Genomic DNA, 17,719 nt, shown 5'->3' with positions numbered 1-17,719 from the left:
ACACCGAAGCCTTGTTGGAGAGCTCACAACAATACATCTGCGTTTGGTTTCCGCAGATGAAGCTCTGTAAATAGATTACTTCAACTTCTTTTTTGGTCTCAATTGGTTTGAGTGACCGCACTTTCTCTTACGGCAGTTAGTGGCTCTTGGTGGCAATCTAGCATAACATTTACGACAGATAGACTTCTCGCAGTTGTACTTGGAGGCCAAGATCTTCAAAGATGGCTCGATCATTATGACTCTCTTTTATTTAATCAAATACCTAACTCGTGAAAAAATAAATTAAAAATCTTGAAAATGTTGACTAGCTCTCACCAGGACGTGGGAGAACAGAGAAATTTTTCACACTAAGTTACACAAAGCTGAAATATTCATCAAATTCTCCTGTGGTGTATATACGCTATATATCACAAAACTGACCAATATCACAAGAGGGCTTGAGATAGTTACACAAAGCAGTAAAGCATTAGTTATGAGAGCCTTTTTTTTTGAAAGCACATGCTGACTTAGATAGCGAACAGTAACAACGTTAAGACTTAGGAGTTATTGTTTCCCATCTAGAGGCCATAGATTTATGACTTAACGCAGAGGGGGGCTACTGTGGTGGGTGGTGGGGGGAACGAAACCCTTACTAAAGTTGATTCCGAGTCAGTGTGCACACAATTCAGAATCTTGCGTCAATGTAGCATCGAGATCACATGATGTATAATTTAAAGAAGCAACTCAAGTTTTACAGTTTAGCCCTATTCAAGAAAATAGATGTCTGTCAGACAAAAGTCCGACACTGAGAAAAGTCGTCCATCAAGAAATGTCGTACACTTTTTGAAATAATGGCTGGTATAACATTACTACTTTGTTCCTATTTAAATATTAAATTAACACAACTATCAATTGAAACATAGGAAAGCTCATGGAGGATCAAGGTGCTCCAGAGAAGAAAGACTCCGAGCAGAGTATGCAAGGAATTGATGGTGACAATGAAGGGAATGGTCATGAGAATCACGAACAAGAGAAGCAAGAGGAGAATAAGCAGGTTCCTAAAAGTGAACTGAAACCAGATCATCAAGACGAAAGCAAATCCCTGTATGATCAAAAGGTGCATATCCAAGTAGACTTGCCAGCGGAAGAAGTTCACGATTCTCAAAAAGAGCAAGTGCCGAGTGCAACCGATAGTGGAGATGCTGATGCTTCTGACCTCGCACTGTTCGTCGGTTCTGGTCCAACAGCATTTGCTACTCCTTCGAAGCAGCTTCCTCCATTGAATGAAATTGAGCATATTAGTACGCCCAAGCTTTTCAGTGTAGCCAGAGATCCCAATAGCTCACCTGTGGATGATAATATCGTGAAGTCCTTCCTTGGTTTGGAAACTTTCAAGGATGACAGAGATCTTTCGGAAGCTTTACAAAGAAAAGCAATAGAGTTTGAGGAGTTGAAGTCAGACATATCTTTACTTAAATTCAATCAAGAACAGTCTATACAAATACACCAAAAGAAATTGGCAAGTCTTCTGGAAAAATTGAATAAAGCTGAGCAATTAAATTCACAATTAGAAGAATCTCATGATAATTTGAAGCGAGAGAATAGTAGTCAAAGAAATGTAGTAAATGACCTAAAAATTGAGAACTCCAATCTTAAATCTCAAGTTGATAAATATTCAGAGAAAGAAAGGTTTTTTGATAATGACATGAACAATTTATTAGGTAACAAGGACCAAGAGATTTTAAGTTTAAATGATTCGGTTAATAAATTGACATCCGATAATATAGAACAAAGCCAAAAAGTCAATGAATTGACAAAAGAGATCAACAACTTAAGAAATGAAAAGTTTGCCTTAAAATTGACCGTCACTAAAAATACTAATGAACTTGCATATATCAAAGACCAAAAAGACTGGTACGAAAGTGAATTAAGATCAGTTCAGGCTAAATTTACTGATCTTATAAAGAAGCATGAAACTGAATATTTGATTTCCTCCAACAAAATAACGAGTCTAACGAATCAAAATAGTATGTTAGAATCTAAGTTGAAAAATAATTCGGTGTTAGTTAATGATCTAAAGTCTTCTTTGGAGAACGAGATCTCTAAATATTCGTCATTAGATTCGAAATTTGAAATTGATAAAATGAGACTATCTAAGGAATTAGAGAGCAAAGATGAATTGTTAGAGCTAACGAAAGTCCAATCCGACCAAAGGCTCGAAAGAATCAGTCAGCTAGAGGTCTATGTTGATGAACTTAAATCTAACTTGGGAGATTCAATAAATAAATTGGAAAACGAATTGGCCCAAAAAACTGAATCTGAGCTAGAACTAAATGAAAGGCTCAAGCGTACCGAAGCTGCACTCGATGCGGAATTACATAAAGAAACTGACTTGCCTAAGCTCTCAGCGACGTCCGAGCTCATTGCATCCCAGGGTATCTCATTGTCATCAGTTTACGCGGAGTTTAATCATTTAAAGAAACAGTTGGTTTTGGAAAGATCTCAAAAAGAACAATTAGCATCTCAATTAGAATCTTTTGTTAATGAACTAGAATCGAAGAAGCCTGCGATTGCAAGCTATCGTGATCAAGTTAAATTCTATGAGAACTCTTTGAAAGATATGATTGGCAAAATTGAAACAATTCGAATTGAAAAGATTGATCTTGAAAGAGGTTCAAACAAATTAAAGACAAAAATTTCTGATCTTGAAAATGAACTTGTTTCAATGAAAAAACTTTGTAAAGATTTAGGGAAGCAACTATGCTACTACTTGATACATTCGAAAATTAGGGATAACAGTGAAGATCCGTTGACTGCGAGCGAAAGGAAAGCTATTGACAACATTTTGGAAAGGAGTGGTAATAATGAAAATTTGAAAGAATCTGATACAGATCAGCTAATTTCTCAGAGACTAGTAGGCTTCACTTCGATTGCTGAATTGCAACAAAAGAATCAAGACCTTTTAACGGTTGTTAGGCAACTAGGTAAGAAGTTAGAATCAAAAGAAGAAGAAGATAACAAGCTTGAGTCTATTGCGATAGATGAAGCCAAAGATGCTATATTGACTTTGCAAGGTGAGTTAGAAAGTCTTCAAATCAAATTGCAGGCAGTGCAAAAGGAAAATGAGCTTCTTAAATCTTTATCTGACGAAGACAAGGCTAGTGGTTCTACTAAGTCAGAACTTAAATTCCTTAGGAATGTTAATGAAGATTTGAAAAGTAAATTATCTGATACGGAACTTATCTTAAAAGATCTTCAACTGCAATATGATGACAAAATAAAAGACTTGAATGCAAAGTTGAGAGAATCGATGAATGATCGAAACGAACTTTCTTTGAAAGTATCTTCAATGAAGCATAATGTTGACTTGGCCGAAACGAGATTTGTAAATGCACAGAAGACATTGGAAAATAGTCGTTTAGATATTGAGCGATCCAGAAGTGATATCGATTTTTGGAAGGAGCAGGCATCCAAGCAGGAAGAACTATTAGTTACTAAATCTCGTGAATTAAGGGATATGGAGTCGAAGCTAACGAATACAAGCCTCACTGTGAAGAATTTGGAATCAGAAATAGAAATTAAAAATTTAGCCTTACAGTCTTCGAAAGAAGAACTTCAGCAATTGAGAGCAGATAAATCTAATCTCAATCAGTTTGTTGTTAGCTTGCAAAATCTTTTGAAAGAGAGAGAAGAGTCTAGTAAGGATTTATCTAACAGGCTCAATAAATCTATTGAGAATTATCAGTCATTGCAAGAGAGACTTAATGACAAGGAAGAGAGAATTATGATCTTATCTAATCAGTCTGAGTTAGCCTTGAAAGCCCAAAATACTAAATTAGAGCAAGTTAACGAAATCAGTCGACACTTGTTGGATGTTAGGAATAAAGTAATTGAGAAAGACTCGGTCATTGTTAGTTTAAACAAGAAAATTCGAGAATTGAGTAGCTCTTTAAGTAATCCTCGAAACAATAGTGTCCAAATCGATACATCGTCGACAGGTAATGAAGAACACGCTAAGCTTTTGATCGAACTTGAGCAGCTGAAAGAGGACTTGCATATTGCTGAAAGTCAAGTCAATGAGTTCTCAAAGTTAGCTCAGGCAGCCGAAGAGGCATTGATGAATGCAACAAACTCTTTCGATGATTATAAGACTCAAAGTGACAAAAACTATAACGCTTTGCTTAAAGAAAAACTTGAATTCGAAAACGAAATAAATACGTTGAAACAGGACCTTAAGGTATCAGACTCGAAATTGGTAAGTATGAATGAACAGAATACTATAAGAATCGATACTTTAAAGAGTCAACTCGATGAATTTTCTCAGAAAGCTTCTTCATATGACAGCTTGCAGAAGGATTATGAAAATAAATTGGAGCTTCTTACCAGCGACTTAAACAACCAGGTTCAGGTGGTAACTGACACTCAGGCTAAATATATAGCAGAACTAAAAAAAAATGAAGAACTCTCGAGAAATATCTCTTCCGTGAAGGAAGAAGCTGATTCGCTCAAAGAGAATCTTCAATCTCTCAACAATGAGATCAAGAATCTCAAGCATGAATTGGATTCCAAAGACGTGAAACTCAGCGAAGAAAAGCAGAACTTAGAAGAACAGTTGGAATCTTCCAAGACCAAAATAAAAGACCTTCAGGAGCAAAATTCTATTATATTGAATCAATTTGAGTTAACTAAATCTTCAAATAATCCTGAATCTGAAAACGATAGTGATTTGAAAGAAGTTGTTACCTATTTAAGACGTGAGAAGGAAAATGCTGAGGCAAGAGCCACAAATTTTTCCGAGGAGCATCAAAGGCTTCAACAACGCTTAGAGCAGGCTCTTACCGAACTAGAAATAACGAAATCTGAATTGGTCAAAGCAGCTCTGACGCAAGTAGACGTTGAGCAGACTAGCGATGACCATAGACGTCTACTCGAGCAGCTTGAGCAGTTGAATATTCTTCGTGAAAGCAATGTAACATTAAGAAATGAGAACAATTCCAAGTCAAAAGCAATTAGCAATCTTGAGCTTGAGTTGCAGTCTCTCTCCTCTCAATTTGAACCGTTACAGTCTAAAGTTGACTCATTAACAACTGAGTTCGAAGTTAAGGATCAAAAGATCAAATTACTTGAAGAAGAAAACGGCAACCTAAAGTCCCGATCTAGTGTTATGAGTGACCCTGACTCTGAGAAGGAATACGATGCTTTAAAGCAGAAGTACAATTCAATCAGAGAGAAGGCAAACTCTAGAATTCAATCGCAAAATGAAAGGATTAAAGAGCTTCAGAATACGATTGCGACAATGAAAGATGAGTTGACGGCCGCCAATGAAACTAAGCAAACTGATTCCACAGTTAGCGACGAAGTTGTCAAGTCAAATGAAAAGCTTGAAAAATTGAAGTCTGATTCCGAAAAATCGATTAAACAGCTCAATGAACAAAAGAGCGCTTTGGAGCAGGAAATAATCACCTTAAAAGATCGTTTAAACTCTCAGAAAGATGAAAAACCAAACAAAGAAATTGAAAAACTCAAAGAGGAGCTCGAACAGGCGAAGGATTCGTTCAACAAGAAAATGAAGTCTGAATTGGAATCTAAATTGAATGATGAATTGAAGAAAAATAGGGAGGCAGAAAATGAAAAGATCAGGTCTGAGATTGAGGGTGAGTTTAGAGTCAAAATTAATGATTTACAAGAATCAATGGTGAAAGAAAGGGCTAAGATCGAGAAAGATACCAAGGAAAAGTTTGAGTCGCAACTCAAGCAAAAAGTCAACGAGGAGATTGTCAAAAATGGCTCTTCTGCTGAGGTAGATAAGTTGAGAGAGAAGTTGATGAAGGAACACGAAGACAAATTGAAGACGTTGCAATCTGAATTCGAGGACAGATTGGCCAAGGAGAAGGAAGAAACAGAGAAGCAGACTGTTAAGAAATATGATTTAAAGATGAAATTGTTGAATAAGAAGCTTGACAAATTAGAAAACAAAACTAACGTGGCTCCTGCTCCTGTTCCTGCTTCCCATTCTAATACACAGGGTGCTTCAGAACCAAATTTTGAATCGCAGGTTTCTAAACCTCTTTCCCTTCCGGGTATTCCAAATTCGGGTGATGCTGCTTCTAAGCAAAAGCTAGGACACCAGTTTACTGAGAGCACCTTGACAGTTCATCGTCCAACCGTTGATAGGACTGATTCTAATGAAAAGAAAAGACAGCATCCTGAAAATCAAGAGCAATCCATCAACAAGAAACCTAAAGAATAAATAGAGTCTACATGTGAAAGTAATAGTATAATATAAGTTTTAAAGAGTTTTGGATATGTAAAATAGACGTGAATTGATCAATCTTCTCTCTTCTCCTTTTCCTTTTCTTTATCGTTATCATCATCATTGAGCCTATCTAAGGAAGAGCGAGCCAGAACATTACTGATCTGCTCCACTTCGACCTTTCTATCTATAATACCTTGGCCAAAGCTCTCCTTGCTAGCGTGGCCAATTCTGCTAAGTTCAGAATAATCGGGACATAATTCAGGACCCCTTCTGCCAATAAGGTACCATGGAAGATTGAATATATCCTCCATCGATTCCAAAGAACGCCCAGAAACTTCTGGAATGAAAAACCAACCCCAAAAGAGACTGATTACGATTACAGCAGAAAAGAAATAAAATGCTCCATAGGAATTCATTGCAAGAAGCATTTTAGGTACGGCTCTTGAATTACCGTACTGGCAAGCAAAATGTAATACCATAACCAATGACTGGGCAAAAGAACGAATATTCAACGGAAACATTTCTGAACCAACCAAGTATTGAATATTGTTGAATCCCATTGTCCAACCAACACCCGATAAAAACAAGGAAGCTAAAGCTGCCTTACTTGCTTGTAATTGAGAATGAGTCAAAACTGCTCCCTCCTCTGCCGCCTGCGGTACAATAGTTAAGAAGATTGCAAAGAATAAAGTAGTAACAAGCTGAATGATAAGACCGCATTGTAAGGCAGCTTTACGACCCAATGCATCGATGATCAAAAAGGCCAGCAAGTATGCTGAGATAAACTTGACTACTCCTAAGACGGCAGTCATCTTTAACTGCTGCTTATCTTCAATACCAGAAAGTTCAAAAAATTCTGGAGCATATATAGTGATCGCATTGGCCCCTGACCATTGACCAAGTATCTGTGCCAAAGCACAAACGGCAAAAAATCTGTATCTGTTTGATTTAAAAAGAGTTAATTCCTTCAACTTTGAGACAAAATTAGAGCCTTCGACTGCTTCCTTTTCTTGCAACACTTGCTCATTGATATCTGATATCTCACTAGCAATATACGGATGATTTTCTGGTAAATGCCTAAGTTTAGATAAGTTTTTGAGTGCCTGTTCTGGTTTATTTGTTTTCAAGAGCCATCTTGGACTCTCGACACAGAATGCAAACGAAAGTATGAACAAAAGACCGGCAAAAACGATTTTCATACTCGTAGGTACTACCCATTGGTTCCTGACAGCTTCCATGTGAATCGAGGTCCCATAGTTAGCAAAGTATGCAATCATGACACCGAAGTAAACAGCTCCACTGAATATACAAACACATAATCCTCTAATGCTCCTTGGAGCACATTCACTTAAGTAAGCTGGCCCTATTGATGTTGTTTGTCCCACGGCCAATCCTTCGATCAATCTACCAGCATAAAGCTGACCAACACTATGAGAAGTAATCTGTATAATAGCTCCTACCACCCATATTAAACACACGAATTGCAATGCTCTGATTCTACCTAACTTATCGACGGTATATGTAGCAATAAGCGCTCCTCCTATAGAACCTAACTGAACCATCGCTGATATATTTGACTTCAAATTAGCAATCTCGTCTGCTGTCTTACTTTCATCGGAAAGCCCAAATTGATTTTTAAAGGATACCTGAGCAAGTGATCCAGAAACTAGAAAATACAGTTAGTCCCATAGATCATTCATTACTAAAACTTTTTTCAATACTTACTGTTTCCCTCATCATAACCTCTAGCAGATCCCAAAATACCAAAAACAAACACTGACATATACAAAGTCCAGTTATATATCTCTGGGGGTGACCCATCGTCGGGAGTCTGCCATGCCCATCTCTTTTTTCTTCCAATTTTCTCACGAGCTTGGGTCAGCTTTTTAGCGTCTTGGCCCTCGAGAGAGCGTTGTGAAACAATAGATTGGATCTCTTTGCCTTCGTCCATCTTATTCATTGCTGCGATTCTTTGTACGCTTCAGATGAATTCCTCTACTGCTTCTGAACCACTTATTATATACCAATTTCGATCGTTTCTTGTTCTTTTTGCTCAATCCCAATTAGGAAGCATGCTGCACCATGTTACTTCTTACATCAACTATGAGGTTTCTCCCCGGGATCTGGGAAATGTGCATAAGTACACCCTTTGTTCTCCGTACTCCGCTCAAACTTCGCTATTGTTTCCTGCTTCATCTCATGCGGGCGCCCCACACTATTTTACTCCAAAACTTTTCTACGCGGGGCGGTCTCCACCCGACTGGAATAAAGAAAGAGCTGAAATGTTGGATTTCGATCTTTTCAAAATACCGAATATAACGTTCGAAAGTTCAGAGTCAAAAACAGAGCAAAGCATATAATTCGGTACAGACTTAATTTGAGATACTTTACCGTCGATCTATATGTTATTATGACTTTGGTCTTGTGTTGTAACGCTGGCGTCCACCCTGTTCTGTCAAAACTACCGGATTCAAAGAATACTATGAACTAGCTTCTACGGCATACGGACTAAGATTCCGATATTATATGCAGTGTACATGACACGGTTGTTAAGTTTGAAGTCTGCGGGCAGGTATAAAGCGGAGCCTCGTTACGTGCCACGGCTCTGAGCTGATTACTCATCCTCTTTAGTTATTTTTTTATTACATCCATGCTCATAGGATAATCGTGGGGAGTAATGTGGTGTTTGTGAATTTTCAGTAATCATTTTGTTCCGGGTTCCCTCCGCACTTGATGTTGGAAAGCCTATTGGGGGTCCTTGACAATTGGGAAGAGATTAAAGGACCCCCCTCCGCCAAGAGGGCGTATGATTAGATAGCGGGGTATTAACGAAAGTGCTTTCGGGGCTCTTAGGATTTAGAGCTTCAGGATGACGATCGGCACCCACTTGCAGGAGGTAGCTAGTATATCTCAAGTCCGTTGAAGAGGTATGTGAATCACGTGCCGATTTTCTCCGGCTATCCCACTTTGATGATTGTGTCGCGGAAATGTCGTTTTTAACGTTTTTTTTTCTAATGTCGCACATCTCATCGCAGTGAAGAGTGTGGCTCCACGAGATATGACGATACCAATTTTTTTGCATCAAGTCTATTATGGCATGAGATTTTTTTCTGGGCTATCTTGAACTGTAAATACTAAGAGTGGCAACTTTCATTCACAAAAAATCTTCATTTCTGTTCCCGCTGAACCTTTACTGTATTCTCTGCATCAGATAACCCCAGGAAGACAGAATTTGAAATCAGTACTTGAGTGATAAACGAACGGCACACTATTGATTGTTAAAATTTAAAGCTGGGTAAAGAATGACTTATATTACTCCTTTCAAAAGACTTAAATGGGGGTTCCTTCCCGTGAGAAGGGTAGTAGATGACGATGAAACTGAGATTGAAAAAGCTGCAACGAACTTTGAAGACACTGACGGTTCAATCTTAAGTAATAATGATTCGAATGTTAATCTAGAAAAAACCAACGGTAAAATTGATAATACCCCTAGCTCAGATACTTTAGTTGAGTTTCCAATTGAATATCGTGATGAAAAAGATCGCAAGTGGTGGAAATATTTTGACGAATATGAGTACAGAGTTAACAAAAACAAGAGGGCTGCACATAAATGGTTTAAATGGTTTAACGAAGATGATACTCCTGAGGAAAGGAGGCTCGTCATAAAGCTTGACTTACTTTTAACTTTGTATTCCTTGGTCGCATATTGGGTGAAGTATTTGGATCAAACAAACCTCAACAATGCTTATATAAGTGGGCTAGAAGAAGGTATTGGTATGAAAGGAAATGATTTGGTTAACACTCAAGTTATGTTTTCTATTGGTAACATTGTCTTGCAGATTCCATTCATGTATGTATTATATGCTGCTCCAACTACTTATGTTCTTCCAACTTTGGATATCTGTTGGTCTATTGTCACTATATGTCTTTATAGAGCAGACACTGTGCCCAAACTTAAAGCCTTAAGGTTTCTTGTGGGTTGTTTCGAAGCTCCCTCTTATATTGCTTATCAGTGGCTATTTGGATCTTGGTACAAAGTTGATGAAATTTCTAGAAGATCAATGGTGTATTACATTGGCCAGTACCTTGGGGTCCTTACTTCTGGTCTTTTGTCTGGAAACATTGTGGACTCCTTAGATGGGGTGAATGGTTTAGCGGCATGGCAATGGATCTTTATTGTTGACGGTATAATTTCTGTTTTTGTTGGTTTTCTTGGGTTTTATTTACTTCCTGGTACCCCATCGAATTGCTATTCAATATTTTTGACGGATGATGAAATTAGATTAGCAAGAAAGAGGGTCAGATCGAATCAAACTAGCTCAGCAACGAACCATAATCCTGTTCTTGATTTCTTCAAACTTGAAACTTGGAAACCAATTTTAAGTACTTGGCATATATATGTTGTTGCATTGTGGAACATCTTTTGTTGGAATAATAGCAATGGTACTTCCGGTGCATATTTATTATGGTTAAAGAGTTTATTGGATGACAATGGTAACCAAAGATACACCGGCGGTAGACTTCAAGACTATACTGCGTTAACCCCAGCTTTAGGTATTCTCTGGTTAATCTTAACGTGTTGCTATGCAGACTTATTCCATAGTCGTTGGCAAGCAATTGTATTTTCACAAATATTCAACATTACAGGCAATGTTATACTAGCTGTTTGGCATGTTCCAGAGAGAGCAAAATGGTTTGCATTCTGTATGCAATATTTTGGATGGGCTATGGCACCAGTTCTTTATTCATGGTGTAACGATATCTGTCGCCGAAACTTTCAAAAGAGGACAGTCGTCATGGTTGCAATGAATATGCTTGCTCAATCAACCACTGCTTGGATATCTGTTCTAGTATGGAAGACCGTGGAACAACCTAGGTACTTGAAAGGTTTCTCTTTCACAGCATCTTCTGCTTTTGCGTTATGTTTATGGACATTTGTGGTCTTATATCTTTATAAAAAGGATGAAAGGAAGCATGCTGCACAGAATGGCATTATTTTATATAACTCAAGCACAGATCCAGACTTTCAACCACCAACGAAGGAACAGTCAGATGATCTGGTATCGGAAGGAAGCCATAAGTCGGATACAAACTTAGATACCATACCTTTAACAAGTTCTAACTGATATATTTATTTAATAGGTAGACACATAATAATAATAGTAATAATAGTAATAATAGTAATAATAATGTATAGATGATATAGAACCGTGATTTTTTCCTTTGAGGGAACCCTCTTTTTATACGTAATTTCAATTGGATTCTCTATGTGTAAAAGACTGCCAAGAATTCTATGTATCTGAGACCAGAATTTACTACGCCTATTCTCTAAATGGATTTGAAATGTGGAAGAAATCAGAAACGTACGAGCAGCGTGAAAGCTGTAGCGAGAATCTGCCATTCAGGATTCTCCTTTCTTCAAGAATAATCTAAAAGCATTAATATAGACCCACTTTGTGGTTCAGTGATTCAAATGAGCCAAATGAGACCTTACCTTTGCTCTTATACTCCCTATAGTTGTAGCTTGAAATGAATAATGTTCGATTTTGCAATTGATTCCTGTATATAGTATGGTAGTGTATACAATCCAGGGTACCAATATCTGAATATGTAAATTTTTCTCTTTCATTAAAGTATAGCATCAAGCTGGAATAAGGTTAACTTGATTGTTTCAGTAGGAGCCTACGTAGATTAGTGTGTGAGGATGGGTGTTCCAGCATTATTTAGATGGCTTTCTAAAAAGTATCCTAAAATTATTACGCCAGTGATTGAAGAAAACACCAAGGAAGAGATAGGTACACCGCAATATAGTGACCCCAATCCTAATGGCGAAGTTGATAATCTATACTTGGATATGAACGGTATAGTGCACCCTTGTTCACATCCCGAGAATAAGCCGGCGCCAGAAACGGAAGATGAGATGCTTTTAGATATTTTTAAATATACTGATAGGGTGTTAATGATGGCTCGTCCGAGAAAAGTATTAATAATAGCTGTTGACGGGGTTGCTCCACGAGCCAAAATGAACCAACAAAGAGCGAGACGTTTCAGGTCTGCACAAGATGCTAAGATTTCACACGAAGAAAAGGAACGACAAATTAAAGAGAGAGAACTCAGAGGTGAGGTTATTGATGATGCTATCAAAGGTAAAAAATCATGGGATTCAAACGCAATTACTCCTGGTACTCCATTTATGGATAAGCTAGCTGCAGCTTTAAGGTACTGGGTTGCTTATAAGCTTTCAAGCGATCCTGGTTGGGCTAATTTACAGATCGTTATCAGTGATGCTTCAGTTCCTGGTGAAGGTGAGCATAAATTAATGAATTTTATAAGACTGCAACGACTGGATCCCGAGTACAATCCCAATACAAAGCATTGTATCTATGGATTAGATGCAGATTTGATTTTCTTAGGCTTGGCGACGCATGAACCTCATTTTAGAGTTTTGAGAGAAGACGTGTTTGCTAATCAATCTAGGCAATTGAAAGTTTCTGATCAAATTCTGATGACGCAGGAACAGAAAGATGCTTTAGTGGAAAAGGATGGTCAGAAGCCATTTTTATGGCTTCATGTGAATGTATTAAGAGAATACCTAGAAGTGGAATTATTCAACCCTCACTTACCTTTCCCGTTTGATTTAGAACGGGCTATTGATGATTGGATCTTTATGTGCTTTTTTGTGGGTAATGATTTTTTACCGCATTTGCCTAGTCTTGATGTTAGGGACAATGGAATTGACATTCTCGTGAATTGTTGGAAGAGAATATTGCCAAAGCTTAAGGGATATATAACATGCGATGGGAACCTCAATTTGGATGGTGTTGAAAAACTTCTAGCTTCGTTGGCTTATAAGGAGGATGATATATTTAGGAGAAGGCATGAATTCGAAAAACGAAGGGAAGACAATGATAAAAGACGTAAAGTGGCGCAGGAAGAAGAAAAAGCATTGAAGGCTCAGTACATGCAGCAAGTATCAAAAGGATCTGACAAGGCACCATTAACTGCTGATACCAACATGCCATTATTTACCACTAGCGGTGAGTCTGTCGATGGGTTTGCGACCTTGACAAATAAAGAAATCGTTGCCAATAGGGACATTATTACCAAGGCTAATATGTCCAATGCAGATGCAGCTGCTTCTCTAAAGGCTCTTCTTGACTCAAAGAAGAGCGATAATATCAGCGCTGCAGAAGCAGTTCAATTATCACAAGAAAATCAAGGCGAGAATAAGAATCAGGTGGTGGATACTCAAGCTGAAAGAGAAAAGAAAAGAACAATCGAAGAAGTCTCTGAATCAAATTCTCCAACGCCAGATGCAGACAGTGATAAAGTTAGGATGTGGGAGCCTGGCTATCGTAAAAGATATTATCAGACTAAATTCCATGCAGTTACTCCTGACCAGATCAATGAAGCACGCAGAGACGTCGTTAAGTCTTATTTAGAAGGTATTTCGTGGGTTTTATTGTATTATTATCAAGGATGCCCCTCTTGGCAATGGTATTATCCCTACCATTATTCGCCTTTTGCTGCGGATTTTGTTGATATTGCAAACATAGTAGGTGAAGAGGGAATAACCTTCAAATTGGGACAGCCATTTAGGCCATATGAGCAATTAATGTCAGTATTGCCAGCTGCTTCGGGCCATAATTTGCCCGAAGTTTTTAGAGGTCTAATGTCGGATCCATCAAGTGAAATTATTGACTTTTATCCTGAGGATTTTCAGATCGACATGAATGGTAAAAAAATGAGTTGGCAAGGGATTGCGTTGTTACCCTTTATCGATGAAGATCGTTTACTTAAAGCAGTTCAAGCTCAATACCCATTATTGAGTGAATACGAGGAAGACAGGAATACTCTTAAACATGATGTGTTATTCATATCAAATGAAAATAAGAACTATCGAAAGTTTAACGAACATCTTTATGGAGAAGTGACAACACAAGTTGTGTCATTCAGATCATCGAAGACTGGTTTGGCTGGAACCGCTTCTTCTATTGAAAATTTCAAAGGGAATGCAAAAATGATATTTCCTTTAAAACAAGGAAACATGCCAGATATTCAAAATAGTGACTACTTGCAAGTTACTTATAAGATGCCACCGAAGAAACATGGAAAATCCATGCTATTAAATGGCTATATCCCACACGTTAAAGCCTTGACACAAGAAGATAAAGATGGGATCCTCTATGGACAGGGTAGGAATGCTGGAAGCAGATTCCGCACTCCAAACGATAATAGTAGCTATATTAACACGGGTCCTTGTGGAAAGGAGCTCTATTTGACTTATAGTATGCGTTTCGGTGGCTATAGGTCCTTTTTACAAATGACGAAGCAAAATAATCATGGCTTCGAAATGAGGTCAAACTTCAACAAAGCTAGCTATCGTCAAAATACTTACAACGGTAAACAAACAGGATATCAAAACAACTACAATAATCACAAGTTCAACAACTCTAACAGGGGACCGCCAAACCAGCAGTATAACCATTATAAGCGTGGCTATAATAACAATTTTAAAGGAAGCGTAGGCAATCAGGGCAGATACAATCATGGATACAATAATGATAGTTATAACAACTACAATAACAACTACAATAGCAACTACAATAATAGCTACAATCAAACTCATCACAACAACTACAACAACAGTTATAGTAACAGGCAATCTACTTTTAACAATGCTCAACATACAAACAATAGGTTTAACGATGGAGGCCATCAGCAAGATCACCAGAGGTTCCCTAATAATAACAGGGGTCCCGGAAACTCTAGTCAAGGCTACAATGGCTATAGGCGTTAGTTTCAAATTACATAGCGTATAATTTCATATATTCAGCGTTAGCTCCACAGTAATAAGATCGCAATAAGGACAAGGGTCGACAAATAGCCAAGATTACTAATAAATATATACAAAAGAAGCATTTAAATAAGAGCAATGAGTGAAGAAGTCGGCGTTGTAGACATCTTCTATCATGAAGATACTAAGGAGCTCGTGCTGGTTGAGAAATTACCAGACTCTTACACTGTACTAACTAAACGAGTAAATGAGGTCCCAAGTAATGTATCAATTGTTTCGAAGTCTAAAGTTTCTAGCCATCTTTTTGAAGGAAGGCTAGTTATTTTAGACTCCACTACTTCTGGCACAGGAAGAAAAGACAAGACTGACGTCTATAAGTCGATTATTTTACCAATATTTAAGGAGATCTTGGAGTTAAAATATGATTACATCGCCACAGAGAATCTGAATTCAATTGAGCAGTTTGCTAAGTCTTTAAAGGATAGCAACGAGGACGTCACTGTCATATTTATAAGTGGCGATACTTCAATTAGTGAGTTTATCAATGCTCTCCCTTCAATTGAAGGAGGGCTTAAGTTGATAGTATTTCCTATTCCCGCAGGTACGGGGAACAGTCTCGCCCTCTCTTTGAATATCTCAGACCCTTTAGAAGCAGTGAAGAAAATTATATCTCAAGATGCTATAGACCCATTGAACCTTTACGAGGTGGCTTTCCCCAACGGTTCGTATCATCTTTCAAAGAATGAAAAGGTTGGCCTCATTCAAGATCCTTTAAAGTTTTTGGTAGTGTTGTCCTGGGGCTTCCATGCCTCATTGGTTGCCGACAGTGATACTCCTGAAATGAGAAAGCATGGAATTGAACGGTTCAAGCTTGCGGCCTACTCCAATCTTTCCCAGGCGCAAAATTATGAAGGTCAATATTTCATCAATGATCAAGTATTTGATGGTCCTTTTGCTTACTTAGTTTTCACATCAGCTAAGAAATTTGAACCCACCTTCGAGATTCTGCCAAAGGGAGACATCCTCGATGATAGTCTTTACAGTGTGTCTTTCAAATATGAAGATGAGCCTGACGGCAAGTATATTTTGGATATTATGGGCGAAGTTTATGACAAAGGAAGGCATGTTGAAGACAAAAGAGTAAACTATGAGAAGATTACTGTCGGAGATAAGATAACTTTGAAAACAAAAAACACCATTTCGCCTAGGAAGAGAAGGTTTTGTTTAGATGGGAGCATTATTCTTCTTCCCGAAGCTTCAGAACAGGAATTGAGCATAAAGCCGACAGGAAACCAACATAGAGGTTGGCTCATATATTTATTACACTAATGGTATCCTATTGTGGATAGTATTCTTTGAAGCTCCTCGTTTCATTATTGAACTAGATTTATTATAGCGAAGACATAATATACGTAATTAGATAGTGTTTCCTTATAGTTGGCAGTATATTTTCGGTTGAATGGTTTGGATAAGATATTAAAATGAATGTATGGGACACTGAAAGTTACAACTATAAGTAGTAGAAGAATTGAAATCATTCTATAATAATGGAATTTTTTGGGACTTTCGCCAATATTATAGAAATAGAGCTTTTCGCAACCAAAGAGGAAATAAGACAAAAGTCTAAATCATGGAACTCTCCCCATATCTTGGTCTTTGGAAGCTCTATGTAGTCTTTTCTTTGTTGCGTTACTGCTGATCTGCCAGCGGTCTTGTCGAATTCACTCTTTCTGGTTGCTTAGACATGACTGTGATGCTACAATAATATTAGTATGTGAATGGAACCTCTGACTCCCCAAATAAAAAAACGTACATAGAAACCTTTGGATGTTCCTGATACTGCTCCTTGACAGCCCATTCAATAATTGCTTCGTCATCTGAATCGTAGTTTAGATCATCGTTGCTGGAAATTGACACATTTTCAGCGTAGTCCGATTTTTCAAGCCACTCTCCACCAACCTTGCCTTTGGTTGCTTCTAGATATCCCAGATATCGCCATAAAGAAACCCGTAGGCAGTTCTGTGGTTGCGGACATTCTAACTTTTTGCACCCACATGCCCTCTTGGACACTCCGCACCCTCCGCAGCGTCCCAAAGCAACTAAGCTCTTAGTGGCCGTTCCTGAAGGAAACCACGGCAAATTTCTAATCTTTGATTCAAATTTCCCATCAAGCGGTGAGGAGGTCATATGCTGTTCCCGCAAGATCATATCTTAATATAAAGATGACCTTATGAGCACACGATAGCAACAGTCTAACTCCAATTGCGCTCCCAATTAGCTCACTAGGCTTATAATCGAAAACAAATTTGCTACAGCAATACTATCTGTAAGAAATCTACAAGAGCAAGGCATTCGAGCCCATTTATTCACTTACATGAATACCTAATGTCTCTAAAATGTGTTTATCTCGTTTGCCATATTCAGTAAATCGAAACAAAAGTAGCCCCTTTGAATTCTATTCTCGGTATATATACCACAAAGTAACACAGTTTAGAGAATATTCACCTTATAGGTAAGGACAATCTAAAAAGTGTTCCATTAAACTTCCGTCTGTAACATTACTATCTAAGGCGGAATAAAACAATTGTAGTCAATATCTGCCCCACATTAAGGCAAAAACTTAGGGAGCCTGTTGGGAAATTTTTCGGACATTCCTTTATCAGATGAGCTCAGGTGATGAGCTAGTT

The 17,719-nt window shown here is 38.0% G+C and overlaps 10 protein-coding genes across 10 annotated transcripts; 5 read left to right on the top strand and 5 right to left on the bottom strand.

Moving 5' to 3' along the window:
• Positions 1-75: 75 nt before the first annotated feature.
• On the bottom strand, positions 76-234 carry RPL40B (Rpl40bp; the record flags this gene model as incomplete). Its single annotated transcript, XM_062956480.1, has 1 exon — positions 76-234. One exon carries the CDS (start codon positions 232-234, stop codon positions 76-78), a length of 159 nt encoding a protein of 52 aa, XP_062812978.1.
• Positions 235-910: 676 nt separating this feature from the next.
• On the top strand, positions 911-6,229 carry MLP1 (Mlp1p; the record flags this gene model as incomplete). The annotated part of the gene is made up of 1 exon (XM_062956479.1): positions 911-6,229. The coding sequence occupies one exon, from the start codon at positions 911-913 to the stop codon at positions 6,227-6,229; it is 5,319 nt and encodes a 1,772-aa protein (XP_062812977.1).
• A 77-nt stretch (positions 6,230-6,306) lies between these two features.
• PRCAT00006333001 (uncharacterized protein) lies at positions 6,307-7,797 on the bottom strand (the record flags this gene model as incomplete). The annotated part of the gene is made up of 1 exon (XM_062956478.1): positions 6,307-7,797. The coding sequence occupies one exon, from the start codon at positions 7,795-7,797 to the stop codon at positions 6,307-6,309; it is 1,491 nt and encodes a 496-aa protein (XP_062812976.1).
• Positions 7,798-7,949: 152 nt separating this feature from the next.
• On the bottom strand, positions 7,950-8,186 carry PRCAT00006332001 (uncharacterized protein; the record flags this gene model as incomplete). Its single annotated transcript, XM_062956476.1, has 1 exon — positions 7,950-8,186. One exon carries the CDS (start codon positions 8,184-8,186, stop codon positions 7,950-7,952), a length of 237 nt encoding a protein of 78 aa, XP_062812975.1.
• Positions 8,187-8,220: 34 nt separating this feature from the next.
• Positions 8,221-8,595, top strand: PRCAT00006331001 (uncharacterized protein; the record flags this gene model as incomplete). The annotated part of the gene is made up of 1 exon (XM_062956475.1): positions 8,221-8,595. The coding sequence occupies one exon, from the start codon at positions 8,221-8,223 to the stop codon at positions 8,593-8,595; it is 375 nt and encodes a 124-aa protein (XP_062812974.1).
• Positions 8,596-9,011: 416 nt separating this feature from the next.
• Positions 9,012-9,317, bottom strand: PRCAT00006330001 (uncharacterized protein; the record flags this gene model as incomplete). Its single annotated transcript, XM_062956474.1, has 1 exon — positions 9,012-9,317. The coding sequence occupies one exon, from the start codon at positions 9,315-9,317 to the stop codon at positions 9,012-9,014; it is 306 nt and encodes a 101-aa protein (XP_062812973.1).
• A 220-nt stretch (positions 9,318-9,537) lies between these two features.
• PRCAT00006329001 (uncharacterized protein) lies at positions 9,538-11,361 on the top strand (the record flags this gene model as incomplete). The annotated part of the gene is made up of 1 exon (XM_062956473.1): positions 9,538-11,361. The coding sequence occupies one exon, from the start codon at positions 9,538-9,540 to the stop codon at positions 11,359-11,361; it is 1,824 nt and encodes a 607-aa protein (XP_062812972.1).
• Positions 11,362-11,939: 578 nt separating this feature from the next.
• On the top strand, positions 11,940-15,035 carry RAT1 (ssRNA exonuclease; the record flags this gene model as incomplete). The annotated part of the gene is made up of 1 exon (XM_062956472.1): positions 11,940-15,035. One exon carries the CDS (start codon positions 11,940-11,942, stop codon positions 15,033-15,035), a length of 3,096 nt encoding a protein of 1,031 aa, XP_062812971.1.
• Positions 15,036-15,170: 135 nt separating this feature from the next.
• PRCAT00006327001 (uncharacterized protein) lies at positions 15,171-16,361 on the top strand (the record flags this gene model as incomplete). The annotated part of the gene is made up of 1 exon (XM_062956471.1): positions 15,171-16,361. The coding sequence occupies one exon, from the start codon at positions 15,171-15,173 to the stop codon at positions 16,359-16,361; it is 1,191 nt and encodes a 396-aa protein (XP_062812970.1).
• A 438-nt stretch (positions 16,362-16,799) lies between these two features.
• On the bottom strand, positions 16,800-17,240 carry PRCAT00006326001 (uncharacterized protein; the record flags this gene model as incomplete). Its single annotated transcript, XM_062956470.1, has 1 exon — positions 16,800-17,240. One exon carries the CDS (start codon positions 17,238-17,240, stop codon positions 16,800-16,802), a length of 441 nt encoding a protein of 146 aa, XP_062812969.1.
• Positions 17,241-17,719: the final 479 nt, after the last annotated feature.

This window comes from Priceomyces carsonii (assembly GCF_900007245.1).
Source record: "Priceomyces carsonii strain CBS4050 genome assembly, scaffold: Debaryomyces_carsonii_scaffold_7, whole genome shotgun sequence".
NCBI lineage: Eukaryota > Fungi > Ascomycota > Pichiomycetes > Serinales > Debaryomycetaceae > Priceomyces > Priceomyces carsonii.
Note: the sequence above shows the minus strand (reverse complement) of the source record. Positions and strands in the feature narration are given on the sequence as shown.